The sequence below is a fragment of the Amia ocellicauda genome, chromosome 16, assembly GCF_036373705.1.
Source record: "Amia ocellicauda isolate fAmiCal2 chromosome 16, fAmiCal2.hap1, whole genome shotgun sequence".
Taxonomy (NCBI): domain Eukaryota; kingdom Metazoa; phylum Chordata; class Actinopteri; order Amiiformes; family Amiidae; genus Amia; species Amia ocellicauda.
This window is the reverse complement of record NC_089865.1, coordinates 11,993,801-12,007,115: the sequence shown is the minus strand read 5'-3', so window position 1 is coordinate 12,007,115 and position 13,315 is coordinate 11,993,801. Positions and strand designations below refer to the sequence as shown.

The 13,315-nt window shown below is 37.9% G+C and overlaps 1 protein-coding gene across 4 annotated transcripts in view; it reads right to left on the bottom strand.

Annotated features, from left to right (window-relative positions):
- Positions 1-13,315, bottom strand: part of ubr3 (ubiquitin protein ligase E3 component n-recognin 3) — a 62,803-nt gene that overhangs the window by 28,930 nt on the left and 20,558 nt on the right. For all 4 annotated transcript variants that reach the window (XM_066688550.1, XM_066688551.1, XM_066688552.1 and 1 more), the window contains 2 exons: positions 12,411-12,874; positions 9,751-9,839 (listed from right to left, as the gene is read on the bottom strand). In XM_066688550.1, the coding sequence (XP_066544647.1) occupies positions 9,751-9,839; positions 12,411-12,874 (553 nt within the window). The remainder of the gene's footprint in view (positions 1-9,750; positions 9,840-12,410; positions 12,875-13,315) is intronic.

Here is a 13,315-nt window from a genome sequence, read left to right as displayed (position 1 = left end):
TAATGTTCTGTAAAAATGCTACCAGCCAATCAAAAGATAGAGAGAAAGAACAATACAATAACATTAAAAGGATGTCCTTTGCAAAAATTGCCAGAAACTTTAGTTTCAAATTTAAGAAAAAAATCAGTGCTCATAGGAGAGGAAAACAGCTTGGTATGCTTTTGAAATATATTTAATTACAGCTATTCTGAGTCCAATTACATGTAATTAAAATTCAATAGCAGCTGCTTTATGTAATTGTTAAAGCCTTAAAAATAGACAAAGAAGAAAAATTGTGTATTATCCGTTAGCAATTTGTTGCACTAATATCCATTACTTAAATATACTATCCTTAAGTCTAAATTACTGCCTTTAATTTTAAATCAATACATATTTTAATTCTGGAACCTTTCCATATTCACCCAACACATCTGAAATGTTGGTTATTTAATTAGGCTCAAATACATTGGAAATAAAATATAAATATCCCCTATTTAAAGTTGTAAAACTACACTGAATTTAAACTTGGGGGAGTCCGTTCAGATTACCATATTTCTTGCCATGCAATATCTGATTTCAAGGTATGAAACAAAAACAATCAAATCATTTTTTTTTTTACTAATTAGGAATTTCTTTCCAATCTCCTGGAAAATGGGTGTTTGTACTGAATTATCAGAACATAAATGTGTTTTTCTTAATTACAAAAACAAATGAATGGTGTACAAAAATAAACGTTAGTTCCACAAATAGACAAAATACAACTCCTTCCTAATAAACAGTCAAAAATAGTTGAATCCATTAAATTAGCCATAACAAGCATTTCCTATTCAATGCTTCGAGCAATTTAGATCAGGCCACTTCCCCATCTCATTTAACTAACCATCTACGCCTCCATCTTGTGACCACATTTAGAATAGCTCGAAAGCATGTTAACATCGCAACTTTTAAACTACTGTTGACATCCTTCAGTTCAAATCAATCCCACTTAGGCCCTACAGGAAAAGGACAGAAAATTGCTGAAAGTAATGAAACATCCTAAAAATATTTCAGGTCTGTATGGAAGCACGAACAACTGACCTGAATGCTAGGCATGTGTGTTGCTAAAAGAAGTACAGTGAGGGGAAAAAAGTATTTGATCCCCTGTTGATTTTGTACGTTTGCCCACTGACAAAGAAATGATCAGTCTATAATTTTAATGGTAGGTCTATTTTAACAGTGAGAGACAGAATAACAGCAAAAAAATCCAGAAAAACGCTTTTCAAAAAAGTTATAAATTGATTTGCATGTTAATGAGGGAAATAAGTATTTGATCCCATATCAATCAGCAAGATTTCTGGCTCCCAGGTGTCTTTTATACAGGTAACGAGCTGAGATTAGGAGCACTCTCTTAAAGGGAGTCTGAAGTTCAGGCCCGTCTGAAGTTTGCCAAAGAACATCTGAATGATTCAGAGGAAAACTGGGTGAAAGTGTTGTGGTCAGATGAGACCAAAATCGAGCTCTTTGGCATCAACTCAACTCGCCGTGTTTGGAGGAGGAGGAATGACCCCAAGAACACCATCCCCACCGTCAAACATGGAGGTGGAAACATTATGCTTTGGGGGTGTTTCTCTGCTAAGGGGACAGGACAACTGCACCGCATCAAAGGAACGATGGACGGGGCCATGTACCGTCAAATCTTGGGTGAGAACCTCCTTCCCTCAGCCAGGGCATTGAAAATGGGTCGTGGATGGGTATTCCAGCATGACAATGACCCAAAACACACAGCCAAGGCAACAAAGGAGTGGCTCAAGAAGAAGCACATTAAGGTCCTGGAGTGGCCTAGCCAGTCTCCAGACCTTAATCCCATAGAAAATCTGTGGAGGGAGCTGAAGGTTCGAGTTGCCAAACGTCAGCCTCGAAACCTTAATGACTTGGAGAGGATCTGCAAAGAGGAGTGGGACAAAATCCCTCCTGAGATGTGTGCAAACCTGGTGGCCAACTACAAGAAACGTCTGACATCTGTGATTGCCAACAAGGGTTTTGCCACCAAGTACTAAGTCGAAGGGGTCAAATACTTATTTCCCTCATTAACATGCAAATCATTTTATAACTTTGTTGAAATGCGTTTTTCTGGATTTTTTTGTTGTTATTCTGTCTCTCACTGTTAAAATACACCTACCATTAAAATTATAGACTGATCATTTCTTTGTCAGTGGGCAAACGTACAAAATCAGCAGGGGATCAAATACTTTTTTCCCCCTCACTGTAGAACATTTTTTTTTTATCATTCATCACTGTAACTCACTGTTTCATCACTGGCACATTCAAATATGCCCATATCCCTTTCCCCTGCAGAAGTTGGGATTTTATTAAGGGATATTAATACATGTGGCTAAAGAACAAAAAAGTAAGGAACAAAACAAATGTACAGTTTTGCATTTATGTATTATTCAATTTAATGTGTCTTTATAGATCCATTTACATATTTCAAGGTAACCAAGCATTTCCCATTTGTAGCTATTATTACTGGTATCTTAGTTTTCACAAAGGATAGCATAAGGGGGAAACTGAATGGGTCAATACAATTTTGAACACTGAGATTTTCAGTGACCGTGGCTTGATTTCATATACGCAACACATAAGCAGTAATGGGGCTTTCAAATAAAGCACAACACAGCCTCTGAAAAAAATGTAACATTTGTCCATAAAAAATAAAATAAAATTTCATATAGATGCATGCACTCTGATGTAAAACAAAGCACACAAACGAAGACATAACACAGAAATAAGTGAAGCAGTGAAAGAATATAAAAACAAATGGGGTTATTTCTCCTCTGACGGAAGGCTTTATCTTATCAGAGCTTCCCAGGCATTATATATTGCCGGTGGAGGCGCATGGCACGTGCCCGCCGACAGCCTGCTCCGGCGTCCAGAGACCACCCTCTCCCGAGCCAGGCAGACAGATACCGTCACGGTCTGCAGGTCGCGCAGTGCAGTGCAGCAGCTGGCCACAGTCCTGACCCCTTTTGTTTTTCAATTCTCGCTGATGGCTGCGTTATCATCCAGAATCATTTCCAAACACCAAAGACTGATGATAGTCGAGCTCTGTGTGCAGAATGCCACAATCAGGTTCTTTCAACCACCACCAAAAAAAAGTAATTTCATCCCATGAAAGAGGAAGATGCGAAGTATTTGAAATACAATATTGACAAGTCCTTGCAAATCTGGCCATATCTCCACACATGGCTACACTGATGCTATTGTCTGGGAAAGTACTGCATTCTTCACCTGAATCACAGCTTGAAATTGGCATAGTCCATCAGCACCTCAACAGGTTTTTGTTAGTCTCTTAATTTGAGATAAATGTTAAAGAAGGCTTACAAATGGAGGTATCTGTACAACACTACACAAGATAAACTCAAGGAAACAGATAATGAAGCTAAATGTTTCCAACTTTCCTCGTCTCCGCCAGCATTTCTGTTTTGTGACTGTCCCCTCTATCATCCCAGCCCTGCTGCAGCGCCCCTGCACACTGGGAACCAAACAGCCGGGCGTTCACTTCAAACCCACAGCTCTCGGCCTATACCAGACACTGTCCTCCTGAAAGCATGCAACAGACTGCCAACATTACTTGATCTGTTTACAGGGCTCGTGTAATAGCATTTGTTGAATATTTTTCCGTTATTTCACATCGACAATAACAGAGCGCCTTAACCGGCGATAACAGTAATGAAACAATTGTGTTACATTGTCATCGCAGCACCCTTTAAACCACATTAAATAATTCAAAGTGGGCCTGCTCAACCTATAGATGCAACAAGGCGCCTCCTAAAGCCTAACTAAAGGGCACAATACAGATTTAGACCACGTAAACAAAATATAATGTAATTGGAGAACAACTACGGGATATAAAATAAATCTATATTTTATTTTTGAATGCTGTGTGAGTGCCTGGGTATTTTTTACTTCAGCAAAGCATCATTACCTTAAACACACACAATGTCCTAGTACCAGAAATTGTACAAACAGACAATGCCTAAAGAGACGAGCAATCTGCTTTCTGCCTGTAAGCATGGGGAGAGCAGATTACCCAGGTCCATGCAAAGCAACCCAGTGAAAGGCCAGGTGTGCTTTGTGAGAACTGTCAGCACCTGGAATTGCATTAGTAAATATAATCTTGGTCAACTTTAGATGCACAAGACCCAAACATGCTGAGCAAGTGACTGTGTCACATGTATTGAAAAAATTAAACTTTCCCTACAAAGCCCATTGACATCCTGCCTGGCTTACTGCATGGAATCTAATTATTCAGAATTTCTTACTTACTGATTGACATGGCAGTCAAATATTAATTATATTTCAGATTAGTTTTAAATGTTAAAGGGCTTGTTCAATTTGAGGAATAAATAGTGAAAACAAATGTCAACAATGCTCAGATTGATTTATTGCTTAAGGTCACATATGGTCTGCCAGGGAGGTTATTCTTCAAAACGCAATAAAAACATTTTTCATTATGAAGTCCATGTAACAGCTTTGGCTCCAGGCGGTAAGTAAGTGCTGTATCACACCGCAGCGAATAAGTGAACATCTAAGAAAACTTGTCTGGTACACACAACAGAAGGCTTATTCTGTGTTGAAACAACCGACCATTAACAACAGTGTTAGAAATGGCAGAAATGCTATACATACCTATACTTTCTGCCATTTTAAGCCAGGTTTAAAAACAATACACCACAAAAAAAGTCCATGGAAGGGAGATTTCATGAATGATACAAAACTGAGATGTTGCTCTGTATATTACAATAACGAACGTTCATAATGAATACTCCATTAATTATATGACGAGTAAGGAGAAACTGTTAAAGGCTAATTATAAAATACATATACCCCAAGTTATTTCTGCATATGCTAATAACACAAAATGGCAAAATTAAAATACATAATGCACCATTATTATTTAATTTTTTCTACTGATGTGACAGTCTGTAATGAGAGGCTCACATTGCTATGCATGACTGCATTTCAAGTAGAGTGCTGTGAACAGAATAACGATGGGGACAGAACTGACAAAGATCCTCAAAACACTTCCACTTAAATGAAGCAAAAGCTTCAGAACCCGCTGCGTAACAGTATGGTTTATGACTTTATGACACCTTGAATAGATACTTTGCCTTCTTTATAGTTTCATGTTTGTCGAGGCCAGGTAAACCAAATGGCTTCAACCTCTGGATATACATTAATAGCATACAGACACATCTTAGATTCCCAGGTGTCTTTAAACACATTCACCACAGAGATATTTTTGCAAAAATTGTATTTCCACATGCAGATGATGCACAGCGATGTTGACGAAAGTTGAAGAAAGGCACACTGGGGAGGGGGGACAACATGCCACTTATTTGCAGCAAACAGTCAACACTCTAGTTGTGGGAAATGGAGACACTGCTCCAAAAAAAAGACAGACATGAAAACAATACTGTTCGATATATTGCAAAGGAATTAGTCCAGCTTAAAAAATGATTTATTTCAAGTATGTACAGCACAGTGGAGTAATTCCAGATGGGATTTGGCTCCTATCTTTTGTTTAAGTTCCCCTCAATGTGACTCCTTTCCACTATGTCACAGGGGGAGATTAATGTTTGAACAGATGCTCCTAACGCTTTCCTATTTCACCAATTTGGCTAGTTAAAATTCCAGAGCAAATATTTGTATCCTCCCTGACCTTTGATTCAATCTATGAAACAACCGTAGTTCATAAAAAAATTCTATGATCATTTTTTATACTGATAAGATAGCAAAGCACAGGGAACCGCAGCGAAACGTATTCCAAGGTGAGCAAAATTTTAAACCAAACTGCCAGACGTAGAACAGAAAGCACAGCATAGTAAAGCAATATAAATGCTTTTCATCACAAAATTGCAATAGCGTGATAAAAAAAGATACTGAATGACTGCAAGAGTCAATATAATTTTAAAATGTTTATGCCTAGAAAGAATGCAATGATTAAGAAAATGTACGATTGTCAAATAGATATTAACACAATAAAATTGTTCTTTGTTCTAGTTTGCATTCACACTCGTATTGGCGTGAAATTGAATCCCCCGTTAGTAACCCAGGTGTTATGAAGCCTCCATTCTCGATTAGCACGTCAGAATACTGCTGAACATAGCTTAAAGTTTCTAATTGTGGACAACATTTTTCATTTACTAACCATTATGTGTCAAGGAGGTCCCTGAGAGTCTAACCAGCTATTAGCAGTTTGATATAATTTGCCCTGAACCAGCATGCATACTCCCAGAAGACCACTTGAAACTAATTTCTTCTCCTAACAGGGTTCTGGAGACGAAAGGAGGGAGGAAGTGTGTGTCACCTTGCTTCTTTTATATTAATAAGAAGTGCACTTTTTTTCTTTCTTTGCCTGATGCACTATTCCTTCAAGGACTTGTTTGAGTTTGCAGTGGCCTGATGAGATGTGCGGTCGTACAGTGAAGTTATGTAAGTGTAGAGAAACGATGCTGTTGTCTAAATCACATTTGCATACATCATATACAGGATAAAACCAACAGTATTACTGCAGGACTTTAACATGTCTAAATGCCCTTGTTTACACTCAGACAGCAATTCGCAAACATAGATCATTCTTCTACCTATCTATGAATATTGGAATTTCATTGGAAGCACAATAGTAACTTGCTAAAACAAGAAAATCAGATTCTCTCCATTACCCGACACAGTCATCATTAGCCATCCTCTCCAGCTAGATTGAATTTAGACTTCTTAGAAAAAGGTGCCATTAAAGAATGTGGTTTTATTTAATAGATATTTTTTTATTTAGAAACTGCAGTGACATTCATTTCCTAATGCTATTGTGCATTATATTCAGTTTAGCAGGTGCACAATGGGCAAATAAGCAAGTCTCTGAGGTATTTAACTGCTGCTTATGTGCCAGTATTACTGCATTAAAAGTTATAGGTCCTTATTTCTAACAGTGGGCAAAATGCCAGCTCCACAGTAAATGAATTAGATGGGCAGTTTGCCCAGTATAAAAGTAGGGCCATGATTTGAACAGAAGGCTGAAGGCAATGCTATAGCGCCATCAGGTGGTTATTTCAGGACCAACTCAAATCTCATCACCTTCTGTGTGTGTATAACCTCAATCAACCTTAAGAGACTAGTTTGTCTTTTTCTCTTTGATCATGTGGTGCTTTGAACTACAAAACAGTCTTATTAAATTAACTGCATCCAGCAGAGAAGCCCTTTAGTGTAATATAGAGCCCGACCAATACAGGTTTTTTATGCCCAATACCGATAACTGGGGAGCAAAAATTTCCCAATTACCAATATATCTGCCAATATTTACTTCTTTTGTTAGCATGCAAAACAGAATTTTTCTAGCATGGATCCCTCATATCTCTCCGGTCACAGAGAAATTGTGTCAAATATGCACTGAAGGTAGGATTTTTACATTTTTACATAAATAACTTTCAGAATAAGGGAGAATAAAGGAAAAATATAAAAAAATATGCATGTTCTATACATTAGAACAAAGACCAAGCTACATGAGTAGTTTTATAAATGTAATTTATTTTTTCAGTTTTATCGAATATTGTCAGAGTATTGTCCGATTAGTTTTTCACACATTTTTTTTTAGATGTTTTACTCTGATCTGAGCTTGTTGTCATTTGGAGACGGTGTCTGTTTAATGATATCCAACGACTTTTAATTGCTATTGTGAATTTTGAAAAGCAACAGATTTAACTTTTCAGTAAAATGCACCTCTATGCCACAGTATATGCTAATCTTCAGTCATAAATAAACAATAATCAAAACCACAGATACTCAAAGGCAGAGCAGCCTTCAAAAGCACTTTCTATTGGTTATGAGGGTTTAAGTAAAACACGTTTATTGGTTTATGAGCCCTGTGTTTCTCAGTGGGTGGGCTGTGCATGAGAATCACTGTGGAGTCGGAAACCTCCAGCGAAAACGAAAGCACCATAACGGTTATAAAATAATGGTAAATAAGTATAATAACGACTGTAAAACCATATAAACATTCATTTATTTATGGTCTGAAGTCTGATGAAGGATTTTATGGTAATTTAAAAAACAAATTGCAAATAGAAAATATATCAGTGCATTATCGGTGGAATGTGTCACTACAGATATTTCTGTAAAAGGCCAATATCAGATGATAATATCGGTGCTCCTAGTTTAATACAAATTACAGAGTTTGGTTTAAACACTGACAACAATGCCACATCCTCTGAACTACTTCACTGAGGTTAATCTGAAATAATTTTAAATCCCAATCACACAATCTCTTTAGATTGCAGTATCTCCATAATGCAACCAAACCTCTGCATATCTTTGTCAACAAAGACGACTTCTTCACAAGCCTTACTAAGCAAGAAAGAACTGACCGAAATTACCTCATACAGAAGTGGCCGAAAGTATTGGTACCCTTCCAGTTTCTTTAAAACAAATAAAATGTTCTCTGAACTAAGTAGAAATTGACAAAGGTATTTGGTATACACCATTCTTTATTTCAAATTCAATAAAACAGAAACTTTGCTTTTGATTTATGACGTAACATATTACTTTAAATAGTACAACAAATGAAAATGGCACGGACAAAAATATTAGGTTAAGGGTCCCAATATTTCGTTGCACAGCCTTTGGAGACTATAACTGCAATCAAGTGCTGTCTGTAGCTCTGAATGAGATTTCTCCAAAGGACATTCTTCCAGAAGGACTGTGGCTTGTCCACATGCATTTTGCAAACTCCAGTCGGGCCTTTTTTGTTTCTCTCTTAGAAGTGGGGTCCTTCCTGGGTATTCATTCAGACAGCGACGGATGGTACGACTAGAAACTGTTGCATCGTGAGCTTGAACGTCGGCTTGGATCTGTTTTGAAGTTTTCCTTGGTTCTTTCTCCACCATTCGAACAACTCTTCTCTTCATTCTTGGGTCAATTTTCCTCTTGCGGCCACGTCCAGGGATGTTGCCTACAGTCCCATGGGCCTTAGCTCTTTAGAGATGGTCTTGTAGCCTTTATGTTGACCATGCTTGGCTATTACCTTCTTTCTAACCTCCTCAGACAACTCTCTGGTTTTCCTTCTCTCTCTGGATGAATGAGCGATTATGTGTTTGAAGACACTTGTGATATTAATTAAAAGAGAATGGTCTGCTTGAGGTATCACTACAATACAGTTATTCATATCAACACTTTTCAGGGCGAATGGTGCATTATTAGAATAAAATGCAAGGGTACCAATACTTTCAGCCACGTCTGTATCATGAATGTATACCATAAAATGTACATAATTAAGAGTTCAAAATAAATTTAAAACATTTTCTATAAAAGTCTGTAGAACACCAACAGAGCCTTTGGATGTCTTATTTGTCTTTCCATTTCAGCTATAAGCATTTTTATAGTCGGTGTAAGAAATAAAAGCACAAGCCCAAATGTTACTTTCTACATTTCTAGATAATGGTTTAAACTGTTTTGTCAATAGCAACATTTAAGACATCTATAAAGTGAGGCTTTATACCATGTGATTTTATATATCCTTAATTTTGAGCTAAGCAATGAAAACAAATCATAAAAAATAAGACGTTTACGAATTTTTTATCATTTGTTTTCATTGCCAAGCTGAAAGTTAAGGACCTTGTTTAGTTGGGAGAGTTGATATAAAGCCTCGTTTGCCACCTTATGTTTACAATGTAATGAGTGCTGTTCATATAGTTGATGGAAAACTAGAAATGTAAGGTTTCAAACTGAATTCTCACTTACCCACATCCATTGCAGTTTCCATAAAACTCTTCTGTCTGGAAGCAAATTCAGCAAGTAACTTCTGTTGTCTCTCTCTCGCCTTCTGCCTCCTGAGTTATACCCCATGAAAAGAAAAATATTACGTTAGCAAAAGACTCAGCATAGAACATTAGCATCAAGATTAAGAACTGTTCGAGTCATCTGCAATTAGGAGAAAATTGGCCTACATAACGAAGATTCTGACTTGCCCTTTGAGGAAGTTTTACTCAGGAATCACATCTAATTAAGATTCGTCACAGCTTACGAAAAGTGCAATATATGTTAAAAATCCAAGTTCATTTGTGATACATTTGTCCCTTTTTGTGAAATTACATGGTAGACTGTCCAACTGAAGTGGCTAAAACTATTACATCTCTAACCACCAATAAAAGAGGATACTGTCATTTAGATACCAGAAGTGTTTAAAAAAAAAAAAAACCTGTGCTTATCAGACATTTACAAAGAAACCATCCCAATTCAAAGCCGAATATTGGTTCATTCTGTTTTTAAGTGTTTTTTAGCATGTCTAACTTTACTACACGTTAAATTCCTGTCAAAATTCTCTCCTTTTTCTAATAAATAAAAATATCTTTACAGCAGAATCAACACAAACCCAGAACGCCTGCTCATCACTGATGACACGGAATGGAAGATTGCATGCAGATAGTGCTGCTAACACCATGAACTTGCAGGTGCCTAAGCAGTCACAGGAGCCGCTCATGTGCAGCGAACCAAATATTCCCCACCTGGCTTCCACTCCGCCTGGGAATTGATGGCCAATACCAATAATGGCATTGGCTGATTTGAAGACCAACTTTAGGACAACTTGAACTCTGGCATGGTACACTAACAGACGTACCACTGGGGCTGCCCTATGATCCACCTCTTCACTGGCAATTGACAGTATCATAGAAATATTTTGAGTTGTTACAGACTGGCATTCCATAAAATGTGTTCCTACCAAATCTGTATTAATTTCCTGCCAATGAGGGAGATTTTATGAGAAAATTGGTTTGATTTTCAGCAAAGCATTACACTATAACATTATGATTTCACATCAAACCCTTGCAGTAGTGACAGACAACAGGGTCAATTTTCATTTGGCAACCAGGAGAAAAGCAGCTTTTTCTTCTCTACAGCCAGCTAAATTCTGACAGTCCTTCACACGAATCCTGCTGCACCAAAAGCGATAACCCAGAAATGCATCACCATGGTAACAACTCAGTGGGTGAGGTACCCTGCAAGACAGACTGCTCAGATGGAGAGAAAAGACCGCTTTCACAAAGAGAGCCATTTCAGTCGGCCCTGATGATTGAAAGTCCTGTGTCAGCTGCAGAGAAATTATGAAATTAACACCAATACTGAACCCCGATATTCAATAGCAGTGTCACAATCCCTAAACAGTGCAGAATGCTCGTTTTACAGTATTTCTGTTTACATGGTTTCCTGGAAGTGAATATTCACAACTACTGCCGTTTTATTTAACAAGCTTCTTCATGACGGTCATTTGGTAGATGTATAATTGGAAATAGGAGTTTATTAATGCCTGAGAAATATTAAACTAATTCTCAAAACCTGAGCTTTACCTAAACCTTACATAAATCAATGACTATGGCCACTAATTAAATAACTACCCATTGGACAGGCCTAATGATTTTCCCCCATCTCCCCTCTCCAAAGCACATTTTGACAAATACTAGGAAATGGCACCTGACTAGAGGCATTATTAGTTTGCAGAAACTCTGGCCTCTTGGCTTTTCAAGGCTCTTGTTTTCCCCAATGTCTCTCTCTCTGGCCCTAGCTATGGCTCAAATAAACCAGGCTTGACTGTAAATAGAGACCCCTAATAAGAAGACATAAACAAAGTCTGACGGGTCCAGTGCAGCTCAGTAATTTTCACTGACAGCTTAAGGGGCAGAGACACTAAGCCTGAAAAACATCACGAGCGATTCTGGCTCTCTTGCACTGCTGGATTGCAGTTTCTATAGCAACAGCCTATCTTGTGGGAGATGCTACCTTTGTCTTTGTCTGCAGGTCGAGTCAACCAAAAATAGGTCATCATTGAGTGCTTATAGCCTATTCGATCTTCATTACTAGAATCCAGGACTTGAAATCAAAATAAGAATTGAGACTAGCTCATGTGAGCTGCATTCCCATATCAGATTCGATTAATCTTCATTTTTAGACTGTCAGAAAGGCCTGATGTTGGTAAATGAGTTTACGAATTAAAAAATGTAATTTCTCATATTGCTAGGGCTACTGTAAACGATCCCTGAATCTTCTCAATGACAAATAAGCAAGCCTAACAGTTTTGGGATATCAGATCCTAGACATTTATTGTTCAGACCAGATCTATAAGCAGAATGCTTACATTTTTTATTTTTTTTTGGGTCATAATACACATACTTGTGTGGGATATTTACGAGTAAGATTAGTCATTAATTCTAAAATTCCAATGCAGTAAATCTATAGCATAAAAAATACTGCTAACATTTTTTGTAAATCGGCAAATCCACAGTTTGGAAGAGTATTAAATCTAAAGGAAACCTCCCTGAAACTTGTCTTTTGGCTTTTAAATCAAACAGCAAAACGAATAGTTTCTATATTGATGTACGATTCTGATTAAGACAGTGAATGCGTACCTTTCCTCTTTATCCATGGTTTTTTTGTCAGCTGGGCTGTTTTTCTTTGGAGGAACAGGTGGTGAAATCTTCCTGCAGATCTCCTGAATGCTGCGCCTATTTTGCCGACTCCGGATAGCGGCTTTTGTCAAGATGCGCTCGATTGCTGTAATGCCATCGCCATGGGAGTACTTGATGGAGTCGAGCTTTACAAAGGCCTCTGGGTCCTCCAGCCAGGGGGGGTAGAAAGAGTTTTGTTTTGCAGACAGTTTGTGGTGCAGTTTCACCAGCAGCGAAAGCATGCTCTCACGGATCTCCAGAATCTCGGTGACCAGCTGTGGGGGGGAGCCAGGAGGGACCCACTTGGTTGCAGATGATTTGGGCCGCACTGCCTGGCTGGCCTCTCCACTGCTGCGGTTGATGATCTCCTGAAACTTCCTCCTGCGCTCGGCCACTAAACTGAAAACCTGAGCCGTCCTCAAATTCTTCAACCGAAAAAAAAGAAAACAAAGCATTAACACTCGAATGATAGGCAAATTAAAATTTGATTTATATTTGACAGTGATGTATGCTTCTTTTCAACAGCACACAGTATGCTTGTTCTAAAACAAACTATGCATTTCCTTCATACAGCTCAACTGTTTGCCATTCATTCATTTTCTGGGAGAATTTTTTAGCAGTTTGGGAATGGTCTCAACAAAAACACAATGATGTGTGTGGATGACAACTCTGTTGAAGAACCGGTAGTTTTCATGTCTAATTCAAGATGATTTAAAAGTACCCAGTTCAGTACCAGAAAGACTATTTTAGTCATATGTCTCAGTAACAAATGTACAGAAAAAACAACATCAGAAATAAATTAGTAAATATATACATTAATCAAGAGATGTTTGCCAGACTTTCATGAACATTTTCATTTACGATTT